The 24,181-nt window shown below is 39.8% G+C and overlaps 1 protein-coding gene and 1 pseudogene across 2 annotated transcripts; one reads left to right on the top strand and one right to left on the bottom strand.

The window, feature by feature from the left end:
• The first annotated feature begins 454 nt into the window (after nt 1-454).
• Nucleotides 455-1,324, top strand: LOC145462797 (uncharacterized; annotated as a pseudogene).
• A 2,041-nt stretch (nt 1,325-3,365) lies between these two features.
• Nucleotides 3,366-22,981, bottom strand: LOC145463087 (2-(3-amino-3-carboxypropyl)histidine synthase subunit 1-like). Of its 2 annotated transcripts, XM_081446802.1 has the most exons (13): nt 22,640-22,723; nt 22,208-22,293; nt 21,264-21,294; nt 20,672-20,741; nt 17,627-17,690; nt 12,057-12,178; nt 10,791-10,945; nt 10,258-10,376; nt 8,457-8,525; nt 7,220-7,376; nt 6,339-6,439; nt 5,295-5,373; nt 3,366-4,586 (listed from the first exon to the last, which is right to left on the bottom strand). In XM_081446802.1, the coding sequence occupies exons 2-13, from the start codon at nt 22,249-22,251 to the stop codon at nt 4,311-4,313; spliced, it is 1,287 nt and encodes a 428-aa protein (XP_081302928.1). In that variant the 5' UTR covers nt 22,252-22,293; nt 22,640-22,723; the 3' UTR covers nt 3,366-4,310. The 2 variants fall into 2 exon arrangements, with proteins under 2 accessions (XP_081302928.1, XP_081302926.1); XM_081446800.1 differs by lacking the exon at nt 21,264-21,294 and having other exon boundaries at nt 22,640-22,981.
• Between the last annotated feature and the right edge of the window lie 1,200 nt (nt 22,982-24,181).

Raw genomic sequence — 24,181 nt, 5'->3', positions numbered from 1 at the left:
TGCCAAGCGGGTTACCCTGCCAAGCGGGTTACCCTGCCAAGCGGGTTACCCTGCCAAGCGGGTTACCGTGCCAAGCGGGTTACCCTAGCAGTCACACATTCCCTCTTTTTTCGTTCGTCGTGTTTACAAGGCAGCTAGGGTTACCCGGGTAGGCGGGTTACCCTATCTGCGTGCTAGGGTTACCCTAGCAGGCGCGTCAACTTTTACCCCTGTAAATACTCCAGGTAGGGTTAACCTGCCAACCCGGGTTAACTTTCTAATTGTTTCCAGACTCCTTGCATTAAGTTGTCCGGGGTTGTAGGGTTACCCTACCTGTGAAATTTTGCTTGTAAACCTGAATATCTTTTGCTCTCCAGCTAGGGCTAACCCGCTTGCTAGGGTAACCCTCCCTCCTTGTAAACAGGCCCCAAGACGTTAAACCAAGGTTAAATTACCTACAAGGTAATCAATAAAAATGATGAACTGGTCTGGTTTTTTATTTTTATTATTATTTTTTTGTAGTATCATGGCATGTCTTGAACTCTTTGGTGTCGTGAACCATGATGGCAAATTCTACGTGAGGACTTCACCACAATGTGCCAGCCCCGACTGGCTTGGAACAGCTAAAGAAATCGGAACAGATGGCTGGAACGACTTCGAACATCTATTCTTCCATCCAGACGGTACCTTATATGTGTTACGAATGACAAGTTCTACAAGGAGCCGCCTCCTCAAAGCTCCTCGGCTAGAGAGTGGATCAACCAAGCCACCCTTATCGGAAATGTGGGATGGAGGGGCTTCCAGTTCCTTTTCTTTGATCCTGACGGTATACTGTATGGTGTTTGCAACGGTAAGTTGTATAAGAGGCTCCCGCCTGGATTCCCAGGGACTGACCCTAACTGGCTTGGTATAGCATCACTTGTGGGACCCGATGGGTGGTCAATCTTCAAATTCCTCTTCTTCGATCCAATAGGCACCTTGTACGGAGTCATTAAAGAAAACCTGTATCGGCGTTCTCCTCCCACGGATCCAACTGACTGCTGGTTAGTAACCCCTTCACAAATTGGCACAGGGGGCTGGGAGGATTTTCAGTTCCTCTTCTTCATGCCGGATAACGACTTGTACGTCGTCCGCCAAGACAAATTTTTCAAGCGATCACCCCCAAGCCATGCAAGCAGTGATGATTGGATGGGCTCCGCAGAAACTATTGGCTCAGTTGGCTGGTCTATGTTCAAATTTCTGGTGTCTCCTGTACCCGGTCGACACTAAAACTGTGTGGCTCACAGACGAGAACTTGAAATGCAGTGAAATGCAGTGACAATCGTTATGATGACGGTGACAATCATCAAACAAATGCAGGAGCCCATTACCCGGAGCGTGCAACTTCCCTATATTCGTGCAACGGCGTTTTCACAAGTAGTTTTATTTTTAGATACGCCTTTCCCGCGAAAATTACTGTTTCCGGTTACGTCCGCATCGAAACAAATCTGATTAAAAAAATGGCGGCCAAGCTACGATTTTTTTTGGTACTCTATTCCGTTCTCCGCTCTTCGTTTTCCATCATTCCAATCCACTTCTTGCATCAGCTGGCCTTCCCACAATACCATGCGTTTTATTTGCACTTTCCACATGTGAAGTTGCGGCATATCTTTGCATAAGCTTATCTCTGAGTGCGAGTTTACTCGAGTCTACCTTCGATATATTGCTCTGACGGTTTTCACAATGGTCAAATAGACCTTAAATAGTATCGAAAAACAATGAAGAGGTCCGATCATGATATAGAAACTTCTATTAACACAAAGGAACCCCGTTTAGAAGTTGAAGAGTCAGCTACGTGTTCGTCTTCGGCGGCCCAGGAAGGTCCGGAAGGTCACAACAATTCTTCAGTTGACAAAAGCGCTTCAGTAAAGAAAGCCTTACGACGAAGTCTAGAGCTCAGACAAGAACTCAAATTACTGCAGTTAGCATCGAAGGAATCTTCACTGAAGAAAATTACGGAAGGCGATGAACGGCTGCGGGAATGGAGTCAAGTTGTAACCAGTGCGGGTTATTTTTGCGAGGTGCGATCTCTCGTGTCAGATTTGTCGCCCTTCTCTGAATCTCTTGTGGAACAAGAACCCGCGACACATGAACCAAGATTGGCCCTTTTCATTTACCACTCGAAGCACCTAATGTTCGATTCTAGTACTGGTCCTTTTCAGGCTGTTCGCCTCATAATTTTTCCGGACGGCGAGTGGCGACTGGATAGTCCGATTTACGAACACCGTGTAATCACAAGCGGAACATTCAGATTGCCAGAATTAAAAGTCGTTCCGAAAGAGGTAATGGAGCTAGTGAAGAATCATTTATCTGAGAAACATGTACTTTGCCCGGGTTTGTTAGGGGTAGGAGATCTACAGAATGAGCTGGGTTATATTCCCCAAACTGTGAGGCTAATCAATGGGCCAATAACTACGGTTCATTCTAAAAGATGCAAAATCTGGCACATTCCTGCAAGAAATTTTAAATCCAAAGCCGATGAGTCGGACCCCAGACATCAGAGAGTGTGTGGTGAATGTCTTATTTCCAACCGATATGTGAGTAAGGCAATCCAAAAGAAACGCGAAATGGAATCGTCCAAAAGGCACGAAAGACAGCAGCCTTCAAGCAATTATCCCATGAAGTATCTTTCACCTAAGAGCAAAACGGCACGCTACGCCAATTCCAGACTGCAGCGACACCGCTTGGAAAAACACGTCAAAAAACTGTACAAACGTACCAAGGTTGAGCTCCCTCAGGAGCAGTCGACAGAACTTTGTCAGCTGATAGAAAGCATCGAGACTTCAGATTTGGGGAAGAAGGAACTAACGAAAATCTACAATGAAGGTAACCAGTACATAAGTGACAAAGGGCAAAAAGCAGGAGACTGTCTTAAAGAAGTTTGGAGAAAGGACAGGGAAAGCTTCTTTAAAGATCAGCGGAGTAATGGTATGTTTAAGAATTTTGTGGTGTTATTAAAATCTTGAAGTACCTTAACAGCTGTTTCATGTTTTTAGTTGAAGGAAAGTTGACTACAATGTGCAAAATCAATAGTTGGAAATTATATTTCTACCCTCTGAAGGCACAGAAAATGAGCACATTCTTTTAGACTTTTTCAGACTTTTTCCCTAGGAGGTGGTTATCATCAAGTTACCGTAAAGAGGAAATACATCACTGTAGTTATTAAGAATGTCCAGGAACTTATCTGAATAAGTGAAATAACTCTTGACTAGTAAACTTGCTGAACACACTTAGTAATGCTCTATTATTGAGCTGCGTGATTATTATATAGAGTGATTTTCAACTAACCCTACCATAAACTATCCCAGAAATTTGATGGGTAATGGGCTCCTGACAAATGTGAACGTCACTGTCTGGCTTTATGACAACCTCATTAGTAACGACCAGTTCAGTTCTTTAAAAATTAGTCCTCTGACAAAAACCATCTCATGCGCAATCTGCCTTCCAAGGAATATCAGTTGGACAAACACATGCCAAAGACATACTATGTTCTGATACAAATTCCTTTCAACAATTTTGTCCTTTTTTATCGTTTTTGTTTATTCACCCCCCCCCCCCCCCTTTTGACTTTTTTCTGTCTAATTTCCAATGTATTTTACCACTTAATAGAATTCAAACCTTGCAGGCTCACGAAGTTTTTGAAGCTATGTAATACTTAAATATAATGGGAGAAAATGCGCAACAGTCAAAATTAATGTGTCTCAATCAAGATGATAGCCAACCCTAATGTTGTTTTTGTCTCAAGGGCGATCGAATTCTAATTTCTCCTTACAATATCGAGTCACTGTCAAACAGAAAAATAACGAGAATACTGAGGAGAATCATGGACCAGGGGATAAAGAGGAAAATGGCAATGTATATATCAGGGGAAATTGATCTTTTAAGGGTACGCCCGTAAGAAGAAAAGAAGTCTGAATTTGAGCTGTCGCATATTTGTTTGCACTTAATCAAAGCCCAAGAGGTGGTTTCGTTTTCAACCTCGCTCTACCATATGATTATAATAAGTATGAATCTGGTACAGTTACGATTGCATACATTTTATTTTTCATTTGCAGTTCCTGGGAAATTGCTGTGGGTGAACGTTCGTTTAGCCATTGCCATTTTGACTCTTTTTTCACGATATATTTTACAATACGCTGGTAGCAGCTTGTATAATTGTAGAATTACGGACGAGATATTATTTCGTTGAAATATTTCAACACCCCTTTTATGTTGCAGCTTGCACGCGAGTTAGATCTCTGCTATTTGGAATGCTGTCTTCTGTCGTTCGAATCATTCTGCGTGCGTTCTTGTTAACTCACGTCAACCTTGTTCAACTTATGTAGGTTCTCTTGATGGCATTTTCCACAACATTCGGTGCTTTGTCCGCCACAGCCATCTTTGTTATCCATGTTTGAGTGTATATTTTCTGAGGATAGTTTTTCAGTGTGTAAGTTCTTTCTCCTCCTACTTATAGACACCTGTCTGTTATTTTCATTATTCACGGTCCACGGACCCAAGCTGACATTTGCGTAGAAATCCATTGGATAATCCCGTTGCCATTCAATCTCTTCAAGTACAACTGACGCCTGTTGGGTCGACATAAAACTCTTAGTCAGAGCGGGTACTCCTTAATACAAATTGCTACAGATTTCCTTCTGAGAATTTGCTAGTACACGTACAATGCATTTCCACAATGTATTTTCATTCTCTGCAGAATTTATTTTCACTTTCATCGCCTGAAAAGCGAGAATTCTTTGCCTGATTTTCCAAATTTTTTCCATCGAAACACTCAAACCGTCAACTTGTGAAATTCGAATCAGATTATTTAAGTCAACATTGAGCCTTCTTTAGTTCGTAGCAGCACAACTTGTACCACAAGCTGAGCTTTGATCTAGATAAATCGTCAAGTTGTTGTCGGAAACAGACTGCAAACAAGAACCTCTGTCAGTCATCCACTTCAACCGCCAGTGTCGTCATCTTCCCAAGCGGCCGACATAACAATTTTTCCTACTACTTACATTTGGATTGGTCAGTAAGAAAAATCAATAAACATATTAACGTCACGTCACCTTCTGTCACGCGCTTCTCAGAAACAAGCTTAAGACATGAACTGCAATCCAAGATGGCGACTGCTCGTCCAGTCACCTACTTGGGTCTCACTGTCAAGGTGTGCCCATAGTGGCAGTGAGTAATGGGCTACGAAAATGTAATTGCTGGTAACGAGACGTTAATCGTAAGTTGAACTTATAAAATCGGAGAGCAAAGTAATTAAAAAAAACAAACGGTTGATTTACCTCGTAAGGTGACAGGAGAGGTTTAGGAAAAGCGTAACCCCAATCGATGGACAGTCGTGGACATGCCACCTGTACCCATCTGTTAAAATGATAAGATGGAAGATTAGTTCCATTAAGTAACGATGGCTTGATTATCTTAAGGAGCTACGTCACGGTTTGCACATCCTGAAAAGTTCGTCGTTTGCAATCCGTGTTAATCGTCTCCATCCTTAACCATCCTTGTTCCTTTATGGTTTGTTATTATCTCTTTGGTGTTTTTCTATCTTAGTAAACTACTTTTTTCAGTTTTTCTTCAATTTAAAGGTAATTTTGTACATAGCCAAAATAACCCAGATACCGTGACTGAGCTGCTACGTAACTATAACTATTTTCATGAGTACCACCAAGAGAAAATGAGCGACTCATTTTCCCCTCATTTTCTCTTGGTAGAACAGGTTGCACTGTTAGGTTCTGCACTTTGATCGGGTTGGTAAACAAGAGGAAATTCTGATAAATGGATACGAAATGATTGCGCAACAGCTCTGTGAAAAGCTATTCTACCGACAAACATTTAAGTGGTAAAGAAGTAACTTCACAGGGAAGGAGCTGTGTAATTAAGGAAATAACAGGGGTTTGGTCAGAGTAACAGAAAAGATAGTTACCTTTGCCTAATGCACCTACACTGTAATTGAAGAAATAGGCCAATGAAGCGTTTTGCTGTCTGGCTCAAAACACACATTAGCACCTCTCTGTCTTGTGTTCCCTTGAGTACCCCTGACGGGGTGTTCATCAAAGTGTTACCTAGTTACGAACTTCACCTCATGACGTTAAGTCGACGTAAAATCGGTCAAATACTCGCGCTATTGCCCAATTGGAAAAGAAGAATCGCAAAACCTTCGGCTACCTCAACGAAGATTCGCTGAAAACTACAATTGTGTTCCTGACTGAAAAAATGGTCCTCTATTACCTTCATCTCTGTTACGACTGTGGCTAGTGCAAGAATCAACAGCAACTGTCCTCTATGTAGATAAATAATTCGACAATTCAACACTAAAAGAAACTTACGCATCAACATCTTCAAACAAACGAAGTTTATCCGGGAAAATTTCAGACATCAACACAATCACATACTCAAGTCCTGCCTTGATAAACCTCTGTTCCAAATTCTGAAAATGACAATCGTATAATAAATAATTTAGTTAGAAATGCCTTCTTTGTTTAGGGGTTTCAAACGTTAAAAAGTTAACAAGTTAATCTTTATTCTTGTAGGCTTCTTAACACCTCCATAATAAGCGCTCTGACCCTGTCTCTGTTTTCATCGCAAAAAGTACTTTCTTTTTAACATTCACATTAAATTCCTTTACGGAGAAACATTGCCATTTCATTCCCCTTAATGTGCTTTATTTTTGAAAATTGCCCCATTCAATTCGTATTAAACATGCGCGAGTTCATTTGAAATACGCACTTTTCCGGAAACACATTTATTGACATCGGTACATTTTCTGTTAATAATATTTTATTCCAGTTTAAGTTGGCGAGCAATACGCCCAGAGGTTGTAGCTACTTAAAATGTAATTTAATCTTTTACGTAACCCAAATTCGCAATTAGCCAATCAGAAGCCGCGTCTACTGTCCTGATATCTTGCGATATCAAGTCACTGACTTGATGCGGCTGCGATATCATAATCACTTGACCGAAAATTTCGGTACAGTAAATACCTAATCGTACCTTTTTGGTACACTTCGGCGGCATATCAGACTCGTGTGGTCTCGCCAAAATACGAACCAGGGCTCGAAGAAACTCGCCCGATATGCTGCCGAAGTGTACAAAAAAAGTACGATTAGGTGTAAAAACTTCACATATGAAAAACTTAAACAAACAGAATATTTGCAAAACATAACCACAAAGCCTCTTAAAATAAAGGAACTACTGGTCACTACTGTACCTCTAACACCTTTGGACTCCCTTGTCTCCCTAATGTGCTGAGAATAAGTCCAAATTTCCTGGCCTTTGATGCGGTACTTATGGCTTCTTTTCTAGCTTTAAACATGGCTTCAATATCGTAATATTCTCTGGAAAATACGTTACTGTATGGATCGTACCTGTGAAACGGGAATAAACATTATCATGCAATGATGAATGCATGGTTGCCGCAGACATCCTTTTCAAAATTCCCTGACTTGTCCCTGATAAAAATATTAAAATTTCCCTGATCAAAAAAACACAAAATGTCAGATATAGTAGCGGCTTCTAGCGTGAACGTACAGCCGCCCTAATTTCTACTCGTTCATTAAGACGGATGAGTTTTCAACAAATTTTCCTTCTTCTTTTAGGAAAGTGACCCCAAATGTTTCTTCCAGCCTTCAATGGTATTAAATCAGCCGTATTAAATTATTTCAATTACCCCTGACTTTTCTTCAAAATGTCGATTTTCCTGCCTCAGAATAAAATTCCCAGACTTTTCCCTGACCTTGAAGAATTTTAATTTTCCCTGGCCATTTCCTAACCTCTGGCAACCCTGTGAATGACACAACGTTCTGTTGACAAGCCAAACAAGCCTTGGGTTCTTCATCATTCCTTTTTCAGTCTGTAGCATGGATAGACCATTGCAGGAGTATTGTTATTGTTACTTGATGGAATGCTAGTCCAGCAACCCTCCCTCCCGCCTCCCCCTTCCCCTTCGCCTCCGCCTCCCCCTTCCCCTTCCCCTCCCCCCTCCCTCCCAACCAATTCTTTGCAATACACAGTAATTACAGGCCGGACTTCCCTAGCGATTCGACAGTACACGGCTATACTTTATATTATATTATGACCTCGAGATTTCCATCTTGCATAGAAATCGAGAGCGAATAATCTAATTGTTTTAGTGTAAACATATACTAGTTGTTCAAACACTTATCTAAATCCTCTTCACAGACACTTCGAAAACGCAAAGAGGCGACCATCATTTTGTTAACAACCGCACACTGCTAAGCTACTGACTATTTTAAGAGTCATCTTTGTTCATTTGTTCATTGAGATGTCATCAGAAAATTCTACCTCTTGTACTTTTAAATTGAAGATATGAGTTAGAATAATTTATCTTGAATTCTTTTTTTTTTTTTTTTTTTTTTAAAGAAATACCATCTGGAGCAACCAAATGTGGCATGGCACTACTCCTTGACTATTTTTAAGTTTCGTACCTGTACGCTGGTATAGACGGGTTAGCAATCATTACAGCTTCCAGATGAAACCTTCCATCTCCAAGATAACTAAAACGATGAAGAATACTGGTCAGTGGCTTCAATAACCTAACATCTGGGTCAGCAGGCCACAGAAAATGGAAATTTGCAGGTCACAAAGCTTGGGAACCTCACGATAAATGTATGACCTACATTACTTGCACAAAATGTTGGACGTTTTATTTTCGGACACTTTTTATCTCATTTCGGACAAATTTCAGACAAAAATTTAGGACACTTAGCTACCGCAAATTTACGGATACAAAACACGAATTAGACTGAAAAAACATCAAAAGATGTTAGTTTTACTGCACTGTCAAGGTTTTACAGATAAACCGACAAGAAAATAACACAAATTCTATCAAGCCGCGACGTATGTCAAGTCGTGTCTCAACTAGAGTCCACTCCATAAATCCCGGCATAAAGGAAACTTAGCACTTTGGAACTACTTCGAAGTTTTACATTGTTCTGTTAATATCTCAGACGCTTGAAAATTTCCAACGATTTTATTTTCGGACACTTTTTGGGCTCGAAATTAAAATTTTTGGCAAGTAATGTCAGTGTAATGTACATTGTCCTAACTGGAAACCCAGAGAGCTGTTTCACTATCATGGGAGAAATATAATTATTGCTTCTAGAGTGAAGGTTGAACATTGGACAGATCTTTTTTCTTTTTTAATCACATTTTCAACAGTTTGAACGTGACTTGCTTGGTATGTCTGTTTGTAGCACTGACAGCAATTGGCAACGTTTCTCGGATCATGCATAAAAAGTTCATCAATGTGGTACAAGGAAATGGAACATGCACTTGAATTAATTGAGGATGATGGAAGTATCTGTTAAAACATGTTTTATAAACTCAAACGTTTTGTCGTTTTCTTAAAATTCTTAACATGCAATAATAAATGTTAAAACTACTACAAAATGTAAAGAACTGCATTTGAAGGGAATTTGGGGAGTCTCACAATCATTGCCACATGTAATTATATTGAAGAATGCAAAACACCTTGAGGAGTACAGGGCAGGGGTTTCATTAAGGGCCGGACATCGGGGAAAATCGACTGCCCATTCCAACTGGTTTGACCATCTAGAGGAAAGTTTTCTCGTAAAGGAGTTCAGATAAATGTAAAATGTAATTTTTGTAAATGTAAAGTAAATGTAAATGTCAATGTAATTTGTTTACCCACGGAGCACCAAGGAGTTCACAGAACTCGGTCAGAAATGTCCGTGCATTCAAGGATCGAATTGGAATTTGAGAAATAGTCCTCCTGCTGATTCTGTTAAGTGAAACCCGTGCAAGTCACTTGAAGCAATCTTGGAATGTTGTTAATTCTAGGCAAATGAATGGTTATGAGTTTGACTGTACAGCTGTAAACTGTACTTCTATAAAATTTGTATTTCAGTTGATAAATGTTGCTGCACCTTTCAATAACATGCGGACTCTAAAATTCAAAGCTCAACCGACAAATGCGTCTTTCGCTACCGTCAATCAAATATTCGGCGGCTCCTTCCAGCTTCTGACTACTGTCGAGCGCGCGATGATCAAATCGAATCGTTGAGCACAGTTCAGACAACATAGTCTGAAGCTGGGAGGAGCCGCCGAACATTTGATTGACGGTAGTGAAAAACACATTTGTCGGTTGAGCTTTGAATTTCAGAGTCCACATGTTATTGAAAAGCACAGTAATAAGGCTTACAGTGCAACTTGCACAGCCCTTTAAATTTCAAGCCAGAAATGTGAAGATTCTCCTCACTATCTTACATGAAAGCATCTTTGTCTTTTATTCTAGGAGCTGTACAGCCAAGAATCTCTCCAGGTGACAAGGGCTTACACTGTGGAATCTCCACCTGGTAGTCTTTACACAAATCTTTATACACGGCCTGCATGATCAACACAAAAAGAATGATTACACTTAATCAAGAAAAGCATCACTGAAATTCTGTATGAACGAGCATGCAGCTTTGCATTCAAATGAAAAAATGGTATTTAAAGGGCGCTGAATGTGTGGTTCTAGAAAATATCCACACAAGTACCATTAACAGGAGATTGGAAGGGGGAGGCCAAAAGGACAATGATCTTCTGAGTAAAGGGTTGGGGGGGGGGAGGGTGGGGTTTTCAAACCCAATAACCCTTCATGGGCAGGGTATGGATATTTTTCTGGAGCAACACAAAATTTCAACTTGTGTGAATACAGTTTGATTTTCATTCCAAAATGCCAGAAGGAATTCATAGCCACCAATTTTCTAAAATGTTAAACGACCGATTCATACAATCAAATCTAACAGTTGACATACCTGAAGAGTTGCCACAAATTGTATCGTGCTCACTATCGCCAATGATGTCCCAGCTTCAAAGTTATACCTGACTGTGTCTACAAAATGGCTGGCATCCAGTTTGATGTCCACAAATACATATAACATCTTGATTCCTTTTGTAGAGTCAATTGGAACTGTGAAGAGAGAAAAAAATATTTTTAACTATACTATTTATTACATTTTTATCTAATGCTAGCTTACACCTTGTCTTATCCCTAGTAGGAGCACTAAGGGTACTACATACATGTACCTATTCTAACTAGTATTCTCGGATAAGGACTATAAATCGACGGCCCCATCTCCTGCATCTTCAGTGTTACATGGGCAGTGGTTAGCAGGGGATGTTAAAGAACCCACAAACTTAACGCAAGAGTAGGGCACGAAGTTCTCAGTGTTGTGGTCTGGCCTTGTCTCACAGGTTGGCGCTTCACGTGGGGTTTATCTCATAGCACCTTTCCCCCTGGGACAGAATTGTCCAGGAAAAATTGCTATATGTCTATGTCAACTGTTAAACACGAAAAAAAAAAAAAAAAAGTTAAATTTTGCATTTTATATCCAACAAACCCATACCAAGACTTTGTAAGAATAAGTTTGCAACTCAGTAGTAATTTCCTCATCAGTTTGTACATTTATTCAATCAGATGACCAGAGTCATTCCTTCCATGTGGGAGGACTGTTTGAATTTGCTGCAATTCATATTACATCATCATACCAGTCATTCCCATATAGAGTGATGAATGGAAAAATCTGAGACTAACCGAGACACCAAGACCCTTGTTTAAAAATCTGAGACTGCTCAAGACAAGCAATTTTAGACTGTGATATGAAAGAAACACAGAAAAATAAATCTTCACGACTAATTTTATGAACAAGTTCTATCTAGTCCAACCTATGTAAATAGATTTCAATCTTAAATTTTACACTTATATCCTCTTAGTTATTTGTTGAAGGTATTTTCTCAATTTTAGTTCTTTTATTTTGGCTTTCTGTGTTATGCCTGCAAACTAGCTGGTGAGTTTTCTCACAAAAGCTAAGTGTATATACACAAAAAACTTACTTACTTACTTAAATGCTTCCAAAATTTTGAGATCAAATCAAGTTTCAGAGACCAAAGACTTTCTAGGTATTATTTTCCACCCCTTCCAAGATTTCAAGATTAAATCAAAACTTTCAGGGACCCAAGATTTTCTAGGCCACCCCTGGTGAATAACACAAATAAATTAGAACTACAACTATAGGCCTCACCCAAGCAACTATGACCATAATGGACCATGAGGTCACATCCTAGTGCCCTAGCAGTGAAGTCATCAACACAGCATGCACCATATGTGACATCTCCCATGATAACCGTATCACAGCCTGTGAATCTGACACAATCATGCCATTAGTAATTTAGGGTGGTAAGCTTTTGATGACTTTGATTGTTAAGGTCGGAGAAGAGAATATGTGTAACAAGAGTCAAGATTTTTCTCATACCAGCACTAAGACACAGAACATACCAGGTACAACTGATCAACAGTTTTACTGAAAGGAATTTGTAGTAATATATCAAACACAAAGACCGTGTTTGACTGCATTTTGAAACACCGAGAAAAAAGTTGAAAATATGTAAAACATATAGCGGAGTATTTTTGACGAACTTTCAGGTGTTTGGAAATGTGGTCAAACACTGTCTTGAGTGTTTGATATATCTTCTCAATCGAAACTAAAACTAAGGAGAAAATGGAGAAACAAAATCATAAAAATTGTTGCTAATTAAGATCAGATATCCAAACACAGTCACCGTCATGATTTCCTTTGTTTAAATTTGATGGATTATTAATGAGTTTGAGAAAGTACATTATTAACAATACATGTACTCAGGTGTGAAGGCTAAAAATGATTATAGAGGAGCCACATTAATTTGGCAATTGATGGGTGACAAAAATCTGACCATTTTAACAGGTTGGCTGGTTTCAAGGGATTCATTAAATGGAGAAATTAGGGGTAACCTGAAAACAGTGATCCCTGGTCCACGGAGCCCCACAACGGACCAGGTTCACAGACTACCCTATGGACCCCCTCTACGGACCACCCTAAAATAGTGTAAAAACTAGGGTATCTAAAAGATAGTACTGCTGTGGCACATTCTGTTGATAGTGACATATTTAACGCAGTAATTCATCTATCTGCGTGTTCCAAGATTTACTATAACCTTTATTTCTTAACTGAAGTAGTGTCAAATCGTGGTGTGTAACTTAAAATCTGTCCTTGAATGCATCAATTCTTAAAGTAGTGTCAAATCGTGGTGTGTAACTTAAAATCTGTCCCTGTATGCATCAACTTCATGCATGATGACGCATCGATGGTGAGCTGTAACAAGGGCCGGGATAAAAAAGCACATAGTGATCTGAACTTTTTTCGGACAGAAAACGACACACATCAACCTCCCCTTTACCAGATTGTGAAAACCAAAAGATGTGGAAATTGTTGGAGCAGAAATCTAACTTATAGATTATGTACTGGTATGCATTAAATATCTCTAGAATGTTGACAAACTGTGTCGAGGATGCGTGCATCGCGATGTGTGAAAATGCTAAAACTTTAACTTAAATTCATGTTTGGATGAAAAGGAATAGATCACAGCATCTATGAAATTAGCGTGTTCTACGGTTTTCGTTTGTTTTAATCATTCTACAAGCTTTAGTAACGATGATTTCTCTTCACTTAAGAATTCGACCAAGGAGGCGAGACTGCTAAGAAATGACATACTAAGTTTAAAATTAAGATGTCACAATTAATCGTCGAGACTTACAAACTTTCACATACTACATTAAGAACAAAAGGAAGATTTGTAAAAGTCAAGCACGATCTCCTTCACATCGTTTTAAAATACAGGTAAATCAGAGCAAAACATAACTACTATTAAACCTTTCTCACTGGAACCTACGCGAAAAGATGGAGTCACATCTTCGTGTTGATCGTGGCGCAATGCACTTTAGTAAAAAGTGGCGCAGTGCACCCTGGTTAAATGCAATGCATTCTGGTAAAAAGCGATGAATTCAAGAATTCGTGCTCCCTTCCACATATTCTTCTTAAATCCTGATTATGTTGCTGCTCGCTTGCTACGCTCGTTCCGCAGCAATAATAAATAAAGATTTCACTTATGGGTTGTCTAATAGATTCAGACTCGTGTTCGGGATTTTTCGAGTGTTACACTGTGTAAATGTAACAGACTTGGGTTTTTAACACCCCATCCCCCCTCTCAAAAAAAAAAATTGCCTAACAGCTATTTTCAGCATAAAGAGATGCCGATGGTAAGAAGGAAAGTTCTTATCTTCCATTCGTGGCTCAATCTGGCTATGGAAGATATATTTTCAGGCTGTTTATTCTTGGTTGTATCTGTTATTCTGCTGAGCAAATTGTGAAGCCTGGAACGAGTTCACAAACCCATGGGAGAATGGGCTGAACAAAATGGCAGAGGAGAAAGAACACAAATTTTGAGGCTTACTGGAGGCTTCCCTGTACACGTCTTTCGTATACTTCATGGCCACAGCAAAGGAAACAATATGTGAATCCAGGTCTGTTTCATTTGTACAATGTAACTTTTGAAATTTCACTGTCATGAGTAATCCATTAGACAACCTGTAACTGAAGTATTTATTTATTTATTATTTTTGTCATATTTTGGGGGACGTTCTGTAGAGGGGGTCCGTAGGGGGAGTCCATGGACCGGTCCACAGGTAGTCTGCAGACCTGGTCCATAGTGGGGGTCCGCAGACCGGGGGTCAGTGTTTTCAGGTTACCCAGAAATTAGAGCTTTTGCTCGGGCCACTCAATAATGAGTTGGCTTGGAGAGCCCCCTTAAGGGAGTAATCCACTCTATGAGACAATAGTTCACTTATACAATGCAAATGTATGAGTGCCTTACTTTGCTGCTGATAAGCTACTGTCAATTGACCATAATGGGGCAAAAGTTATTGACAGACATGACTCATGATCTCTTTTGCATCAATAAGAACCTCATGGTTAGTGCACTCGACTCCGGAGCCAGCGGTCTATGTTTGAGCCCTGGCCAGGGACATTGTGTTGTGTTCTTGGGCAAGACACTTAACTCTTATGGTGCCTCTCTCCACACAGGTATATATAAATGGGTATTGGTGAATTTAATTCTGGGGGTAACCCTGCAATGGACTAGCATCCCACCAGGGGGGAGTAGAAATATTCCTAGTCGCTTCATGCAACTGAAACCGGGTTAAGCTCTGGCCTGATGAGCCACTTGACTCGTATGTAGACTTAACTTAAATTACAGGTTAATCACTATTAATAGCAATAGATATAAATATAATATAGATAGGACCCTGCACATGCTCTGATTGGTCAAAAACCCATGTTTTATCAGAGTTTATAATAAAGTTTCCATATAACGCGCACTCTGATTGGCTGAAATAGCGTGCTTTATCAGAGAGCAGAGCATGGGTTGAGCACAGGTTGATGACAGTAAGCTGGCTTTCAAATATTTGCTTCGGAATTTTGACAAATTTGACCCAAATTAAACATCCCCTGTGATTCAGACAAATGCAATGGAAACGAGCTCTATGTCTACAGTAAATATGGCTCACAGAGACCATTGTTAGCAACAGTAGTGTGAAAACTGTACTAAAATAACAAGTTTTGCTAGACTCCCGCGGACAAAACACGTAGCGAAATAAACAAATTCTCAACCTAACCAGTGCTTCGATAAAAGACATTATATTTGTTACGAAGTTGGATTATACTTAAAAAGTAAAACAATGACAGAATACAACAACTGAGCTGTCTCTGTTTATGATGAGAAGCTTTATTTTTGTAAAAATGCTCAATTGCTCAAAACAACACTTACATGCAGTGTAGTAACGCTTGCTCTCTGGTCATCTCAGCGAAGTGAACCGATGAGTGGTCAGCTCAAAGCTAGCTCTGGTATTCTCCTCTTAGTCGGTCTACCTTTTACGCTAGTTCGGGCGATCTTGCTGCAAGCAGCTGCAAGCCGTAAATAAGTGTAGCTCCTTTCAAATTCAACTCAATATTTCGCATTTTCATCCACAAGCTTTGAGCTTCTGGTTTCGTAATCTCCATTGGAAAAGTGCACATTTTCATGAGCCACAATATGGCCGGATTCCTCTGAACTGACAAACCTTTACCTGCCTTTAGATTCTTATTTGAAAATTAACTAAAAAGCAAACTTTGAAGGCCTTGTTCTTCTCTCAAAAGCCACTCGAAACTACTCGAAACTGAAAGCTTAGATGAAGTCCAGTTTGTGATTGACAGTTGTCGCTTCGTTAGCCAATCAAATTACTTGAACAATTCTGTCAAGGATTGTGATTGGCTTATTTTAGCGTGCTTTATCAGAGAACAGAGTACAGCTGACGCCACTTGGAAAATAAAGTTTGGCTTGAAAATTCAGCAGAATGCGTGGGGATATTATTGGATTCTTTATCATAAAACAAATAAAGAAGCCTTGACTGTGCTCTGTTCCATTGTAAAGCACTTAGGAAGCGGTAGAGCACTCAAGAAGTGGGGAAAAACACTCGACTTCGTCTCGTGTTTTCCCCTACACTTCTTTCATGCTCTATCACTTCCTGCGTGCTTTATGACAGAACAGAGCACAGTTGAGGCTTCTTTATTTGTTAAATAAAACATAGATAAGTGTGCAGGGATCGCGTTAACGCAGAAACCGTGCATTTTTACGCAAAAAATCCTGAAAAATGCGTGTTTAAAATTTTAATGCGTCCCAGGACACAACAGGCTACTTGGAAGACTTATCGCATTAGCCTTGACAGGTCAGTTAGATTCTGTTGTTTGAGAAACAAAGAAACTTTAAGAACGAATCGAAAAGGTCAGAAAATCGTGGTTGCCATATTGGATTTAGCAGAGTTGGAGACTGGTAACAATTACACATCCGGGACACTTGCATAAGCATCCGCCATTTTGAATTGATTTATCGCTCGAAGAAACACATGTTGCGTATTCAAGTGGTAATGACAACGGGTGGTAGGCACGGCAAATTTTTGGATAAATGGCTGAAGGAATTTCATTGGCTCCAGACCAGAGGTACCGGAGGTGATTTATTAATGCTTTGTTAGGATTGTTTAAAAGCTGGAAAGAAGAACACGCTCACGACTGGATGCCAAAATTTCCAAAGATCTGCACTTGTACGGCACATGCAACAGGTTGATCATAAAAGTACAGCTAAGGTTTTGCAACAACAGCAGCGTTTTAAAGCAGCGAGTGACAATGCGAGGGCAAAAGAAATCTTCAAAGAGCAGCGTCGTCGCAGAAAATAGAGAAGCCTTAGTGTCCCTGTGCCCATCTTTCAGTTGCCCCTTGTTTCATTATGAAATGTCAATGTGTCTAAGTTGAAATATTTGTAACTGGAATTAAATGGTTTATTTGCTATTCATTTGAAAAGCAACAAGTTTTCTTTTGGAGGGCTGTCAAGATAATTATTTGGACCCACAAAAAAAGCTAGAGACCCATATTTGGCCAGATATATGGGTCCCTGGACCCAGACTGAAAAATCCTAGCGCCATCCCTGGTGTGTTTTATTGTTTTTCACCACATTACTTCTATATAAAGCAAATGAAGAAGCCCAAGCCGTGTATTACACTGTGATAAAACACTTTGGACATTTGAGAACACTCGAGAGATGTGGAAAACACTTGCCTGCGACATGTTTTCTACATTTCCCTCGTGTTCTCAAATGCCTGTTGTGTTTTATCACAGTGTAATACATGGCTTAGGCTTCTTTATATGTTAAATAAACAACAACAATATTAGCTTGCATTGGTTCAGTTTACCTTTCCAAAATGTCTGCTATAGTGCAAGCAAACAGGAGAAGTCCTTCAGGGAACTGTAATGCCACTATGTGAACAAAACAAAACAGGTTGACTTGTAAATTGTGTTGACGTGTAAATTGTAAATATAGATCATTAGCTATAAAAAAGCAATAATCATGCAACACTAAATCTCTGTAAACATTGTGGATAATCTTATAAATGAAGAAACTAGTCATAAAAGGGGATAAGTGACGATTTTGGTTGCTTTTCTTTTTTCTTGCTCCAAATTAGCTGAATTTTTGCATGTGCAGGTCTTCAATGTAATAGAAAAACGTGTTCCTGTATTTTTGCCGCTGGTTTTTGCTTCGCTTTATAACAACGCCGCTAGGAAAACCGAGTGCATACACAATAGCATACGCAATATCCTGAAAACGAAGCAATGTTTAGCGGAAAAACTACGGGACATTGCTAAACATACCTAAACAAAACTCTATGTGAAATTTGGAGCGTTTTCGACAAAGTTCACTTTTGATTAAAATACCTAACGCCCTTTTCCTGCCGAGGCTGCAAATAAACGAAGCCGGGCCTTTGTTATGATAAACAGAGCCGATCCTTTGTTATAATAACCAAGCCAAGCCTTTGTTATAAGTCGAAGTCTCGCCTCGGTTTATCATAACAAAGGATCGGCCCGCCGCGACCGCAGGGACTTTGATCTCACTTAGAAAGCAGCAAAATGTCAATTTCACGCAACGTATAAGCTCAAAAATGTTAATTTTAGGTCAAAATAGGTTAAAATGTTGATTTCACGTTAACGCGTGACAGCAAGGAGGTTGATTTCTCTTAGAAACTAGCAAAATGTCAATTCCACGCAACGTATAAGCTCAAAAATGTTGATTTTAGGTCAAAAAAGGTTTAAATGTTGATTTCATGTTAACGCGTGACGGCAAGGATGTTGGTTTCACTTAGAAACCAGCAAAATGTCAATTTCACGCAACGCATAAGCTTAATGATGTTGATTTCAGGTCTAAATAGATTAAAATGTTGATTTCACGTTAACGCGTGACAGCAAGGATGTTGGTTTCACTTAGAAACCAGCAAAATGTCAAGTTCACGCAGCGCAGCTCAATGATGTTGATTTCAAGTCTAAATAGGTTAAAATGTTAATTTCGCGTTAACGTGTGACGGCAAGGATGTTAATTTCACTTAGAAAACAGCAAAATGGTAATTTCACGCAGCACATAAGCTCAATGATGTTGATTTCAAGTCTAAATAGGTTAAAATGTTGATTTGACGTTAACGCGTGACGGCAAGGATGTTGGTTTCACTTAGAAAACGGCAAAATGGTAGGAGCCCATCATGGGCTCCTGAAAATGGTAATTTCACGCAACGTATAAGCTCAAAAATATTGATTTCAGGTCAAAAAAAGGTGTAAATAAAAATAAAATGAAACAAATAAACATTTCAATAAGCACTTTTCCAAATACGGCAACGTCTTAAATGGCTAAAAAATCACGAGCTAAAACATAGTTTTCGACAAACGCGATCGTAGCTTTATGTCACGCACCGCCATAACTTCCAAGTTCAAAATGCGCTGGTACCTCTTGGTACAACTTTGGTGGCTGTTTAGTTTTGGATTTAAGAATTCGATGACTCCATGTGAAAACGCTCTATAAATAGGGCTGACAGATTAACAGATTAACCTTTCTGCGCAACGTATGGGTCTCCATACATCTGCATGTCCCCTGATCCCAGAAGCTCAAAACACTACAAATCATGCCGATTTGAAATAAAATCAACACAAACTGGATCACAGATCTGTTACAATCGATCGCCACTTGCTGGCCATTATTATGTTTAAATCTAGTTACCAGTTTGAGAAACGTCCGCAGAACGTAATCGCAATGCATGCCGGGAAGGGTCTTTACACCTCGTGTGCGGGAAAACATGGCGGTCGATACAAGACAAATTTTATAAGTCTAAAACCAGTTCTCGCTTTCCAAACTTTGACGCTAGCAACGCTTGGCAAATGGGCCACAACTCACCAGAGGGTATTTTTCTTGGGCAAGAACTGCTCTTGGACTTTGCTACCTGGCTCGATCTGACTTCGAAAGCCGATAACACGATTACGGTATATCAGCTACCTTCGAAGTTTCAGAACACGTTTTGATTCTTTAAAACGTGCCGATGACTTACGAGTTTATCGAGGCTTTATGATGCCTCTCAACCACCAGGCAGGCATACAAGGTACTTTAAAACAATGCTTAAGATATTAGTTGACAGAGCTCTAATGCGGCACATCTCTTTTTTGTTTGATGGCATTTCGTTTGACGCTTGATCGATTCACGTGTTGTGTTCACGTCACAATAATCGGTGTAAACAATCCGTTCCCAGATTTCCGCTCTATATGCTGTGGGATTTGGTTTTGACTTCATACACTATAAACAGTCTGCCTGTTTGCTGTTCAACAAATGAACTCCTAAAGACATGGCTAGGAAAAGCCAAGTTTTTTGCCTACGTTTTAACTAGAAAACAAAGCAAAAACCAGCGACAAAAATACAGAACCACGTTTTTCTATTACATTGAAGACCACATGCAAAAATTCAGCTAATTTGGAGCAAGAAAAAAGAAAAGCAACCAAAATCGTCACTTATCCCCTTTTATGACTAGCTTCTTCAAATGTACATGGCACAGTTCCAGCTAATGAAATAATCACAGGCTTCTGTATACTCTGTACTGTACGATGAAGAATCATTTTTAATAAGCACAAAATATTTCATCTGATGGCAATTCTCTTTGAATTAACTATGTATGCTATTTAACAAATTTCAAATCAAGCATCATAATCATATTCATTGTCATCATCATCATCATTTCTTACTTGTCAGGCCGTAAATATGAGTAATACTGAGAAACCATGATCAAAACTGAGTACTCACTAGTTACATAAAATTCTCAGTTTTGGTTGTCAACAACCCTCAGTACTTGAGTAGTTGTATGAACATTGAGGTCTATACATGTACACGTCAAATAATGACTTATCTAACAGATACCTCAGAATTTATTTACCTCTTTTAGAGTTTGTTTCTTTGATCCTCCACACAGTCTTAAAAATTTCAAAATTGTAGTTGGGAGGTAACTGTGGTAAACAAAGACATACAGGTAAGACTGATTTATACATGACTGATTGACACATCTACATTCTTCAACTTACGCATAACACTAAGTCCGAACTTAGGCCATAGTGGTCAATATACCAACATACCAGGATTTTACCATGGATTCTGTAGCATGAATTGAAGTAATGCACATTTTTATGAAGCTTTTAATGGGCGATTCCAGAAAATATCAATACCTATACCACGAACGGCTCTTAGGATTTCTGAACGGGAGGGGGAGTTCATGATTATGGAATTCTGAGGGCATGGGGGTATTTACGATTAGAAATCTGAAGGCATGGGGGGATTTCACTGATGGGATTTCTGGAGTAGAAAGAGTAGAGTGGGTTCCTTGAAAACGCTATTGTTGTGGACTTTTGTAGTTCGTAAATAAACCACGAACATATGACCACGGAAGCAGAAGACAAGCATCGATTGATCAGACACGTGTTTACACTCATAACTTATAGAAGTAAACAGTAAAACATGGGTTTCACATTTACCTTGATGAATTTCTTGTCACATGAATAAAATCTGAAAATGTATCATAATATGTACTTAACGCTTGCAAATTTCTTGTTATTCCCATCTCCCGTCCGATGAATGGCAAAAAACTCGAACCAGTCCCTCACTTCCAAGGAACGCCTACCAGATCGAAGACTCAACAGTATTTTTGACCGCCGAAAGATTTTAACAGTCTGAATTTGAGCTATTTTGCTTTGTAAATGTCAAAACAACACAAGAAAACAAAGAGGAGGAAAATTACCATAACTGGTGTTTATTTTTATAGCCAAATTCAGACTTAAAAAGGAGTTTGCACAGCCTGGCCACTCGTGGAAGGTTTTTCTTGTCACTTAAGAGTAAAGCTTGTTGCCTGGCGCTGCTAGATCACAGCCTTGAGGAGGCATAAATTCATGTTTGTTTGTTCCTATAGGCATTGCCAAGTCGAAAATGTACTTCCAAAAGAAGCGGAAATTCCGAAGGGGAGGGGGAGTTCTCGATTATGGAATTCTGAGGGCATCAGGGGGGGGGGGAGTAACGCATTCTGGGATTTCCGAAGGCAAGGGGGGGGTCAAAACATGGAAGCTGTCTGTGGTTGGGTATGGATATTTTCTGGAATTGCCCAATAGGAAAAGTCACTTTGAGAACTATGTGGATTGCCCAGTAACATGAAGGTCAGTATAAACAAGAATAAGAATCCCTAAGGGGCACCAAGATCCTGTTTTGTGAACTTTTTTCACCACTAAGAAGTGCCAATTCTAAAACAACACATTATCTCACGTCATATTTTTTTTAGTTCAACACCCTAAGAGGAGCTTTTTGTACTGCAAAAGCTCCCGCTGTGGACCTTTTGAGACTGAACACCCTAAGAGGTACCAAAACCATGTAAATTTCCACTTGGTTTAAAAAAATTATAAGCAAAGGAAATGCTCCAAATATTCTTCACCTGCCTAACAGCATCCTGTAGCTCTGAATTGTGAAGTATCTCATCTGGAATTTGTCGCACAACTCGTCGGGAATTTGCACCAACCTCTGAACAACGATAGTAGTTTCCAAAGGAAAAAAAGAAACAGCAGATCAGATGATAACATGGTGGGGGTGAGGGGTGCGAATAAAAAAATGGAATGTCCCAATGCCCATATGGAAACATCTTCTTTAATAGTACATCAGGATGTGAGATGAGACTACGTGGGCCTGTTGTCCCTTTAATTTTCAACATTAAATTCTAATAGTTTCACCATTTCAACTGTTTACATTTCATATATGTAAAGGTTTAGGTTTTACAATTATTAAGTTAACATGACCTCCATGTCAATGACGTGAGAATCGTGACTATATGCACGTACGGGGTTTCTAGGGGAAAAAAATCAAAATTTACCTGCAAGTTTGTCTGTTTTCTGACCAGGATGGGACTTAGTTCCAACAAATCTTCTTCTGTTGCTGCTCTTGGCAGAAACACGGGTTAAACTCGTTTCTTTATTTTCCCCCGTTACTTCCGCCATGCTGTTTCTTTTCCGCTGACCATTCTGAGTCTCACTGCATGTAAGATTCCGAAGATATACTTCTTCCCCACAGGTTACCTCAACGCCAGGGTAAACCTCCATCCATAAATCCCTCGTAAACGCTCTGCTAGGGACAACTAGACGTACCCCGATTGTGCTCGTAAAATGCTGGAAAGTTGCCCACTGGAATGACAAAAAGTTGTTTAAAAAGTTGCCCAAAATCCAAAACGTTGCTACCTAAATTTCAAAAGTTGCTACCTAGAGACCGTTCATTTTTTATGAGGGAGGGGGGGCTGGTGGGATTTGGGAAGCACCATTTAAAAATCACATGACCCCCCCTCAGCTTACCAATTTTTTCACATGCCCCCCCCCCCCTTATAGCGGTAATTTTTTGGGATGACCCCCCCCCAAAAAAAAAAAAATTGAACAAACAATATTTAGATTTCAACTTTTTTAATATTTCTCTATTATCCCCCTACTTCACGTTATTGTGCTCACTATGAAGGCAATATTTACAATCCCTATACTACAGAGAGCTGTTGTTTAAAAAACAAATCAAAAGAAAGAGAAGTCAATTTCGGATCTCCTAGTTATGGCTCGCCCTGAGCGTGTGGCATTTGGCCTCTCATTGGCATCTTCCTCATCTGAATTGATGAATGCAAGAATGACGTCACTTGAGTCATCTTCTTCCCCAGAGTCAATGGCATCACTGTCATACTCATCATTGTCACTTTCATCCGTTTCACTGTTGTCAGCACTTGCCCTGTTGTCATTTTGTGTCAATGTCCTGGCATTTCTCAGTGTTGGTTGGCCAGCTCTGAGAAGACTCTTCTGCTACAAGCATGAATGTCTTACAATTGCCTTTACTTTCTCACTCTTGCTGCTTTTCAAATGCTGCTTCAGCCCGAGGTGGTTCAAGTACTTGTTTAGTTCTGGAACACGTAGCGTTTTAAGCTTGGTTAGATCTTCGCACAACTCAGTCCAAGGATAATCCTCATATGATTTATCTTTTGCGTCCCTGCTTAACTTTGCCTTTTCTTCTGCTCTCTTTTTCCTTTTAAATTCCAGCACTTCAAGATGCTGAAGATAATCCACCACAAACTTTGATTTGACAATAAACTTATCTGCAAATAGAGCAACGCTCCCTGGGTCAGATAAAACCAGCCTGCCACTTCCATGCTCTTTCTTCGCTTGGACCCTTGGCTGCCAATCATCTGGATCACGCCCGTCTTTTGGGGTCTTCTGGTAGGAGAGGTAGTGGTATTCCGGTAGGCAGGAATGGTCAGGAACTGGTTTAAGAAAAAGAAGCAATCTTTCTAAGTGCGGAAGGCTGTTCAGAAAGGGCGAGTGAGTTTTCCATGCCAGGGTACCAGTTGAAGCCCAGTGATGGAACAAAACTGAACTTCTCCATCAAAGAG

This window comes from Orbicella franksi, chromosome 12 (genome assembly GCF_964199315.1).
Source record: "Orbicella franksi chromosome 12, jaOrbFran1.1, whole genome shotgun sequence".
Classification (NCBI taxonomy): Eukaryota; Metazoa; Cnidaria; class Anthozoa; order Scleractinia; family Merulinidae; genus Orbicella; species Orbicella franksi.
The sequence above is the reverse complement of the archived record's forward strand: the minus strand, read 5'-3'. Positions and strand labels throughout refer to the sequence as shown.

What these genes read in the sequence shown, in the direction of transcription:
- LOC145463087 (XM_081446800.1), bottom strand. Translation starts at nt 22,865, where the DNA reads ATGGAGGTTTACCCTGGCGTTGAGGTAACCTGTGGGGAAGAAGTATAT. An exon ending in TACAGGATGCTGTTAGGCAG is followed by an intron (nt 20,742 to 22,207) that starts GTGAAGAATATT and finishes TGTTTACCACAG; the next exon opens with TTACCTCCCAACTACAATTT. An exon ending in AAAGACAAAGATGCTTTCAT is followed by an intron (nt 8,526 to 10,257) that starts GTAAGATAGTGA and finishes TCATCGTTTTAG; the next exon opens with TTATCTTGGAGATGGAAGGT.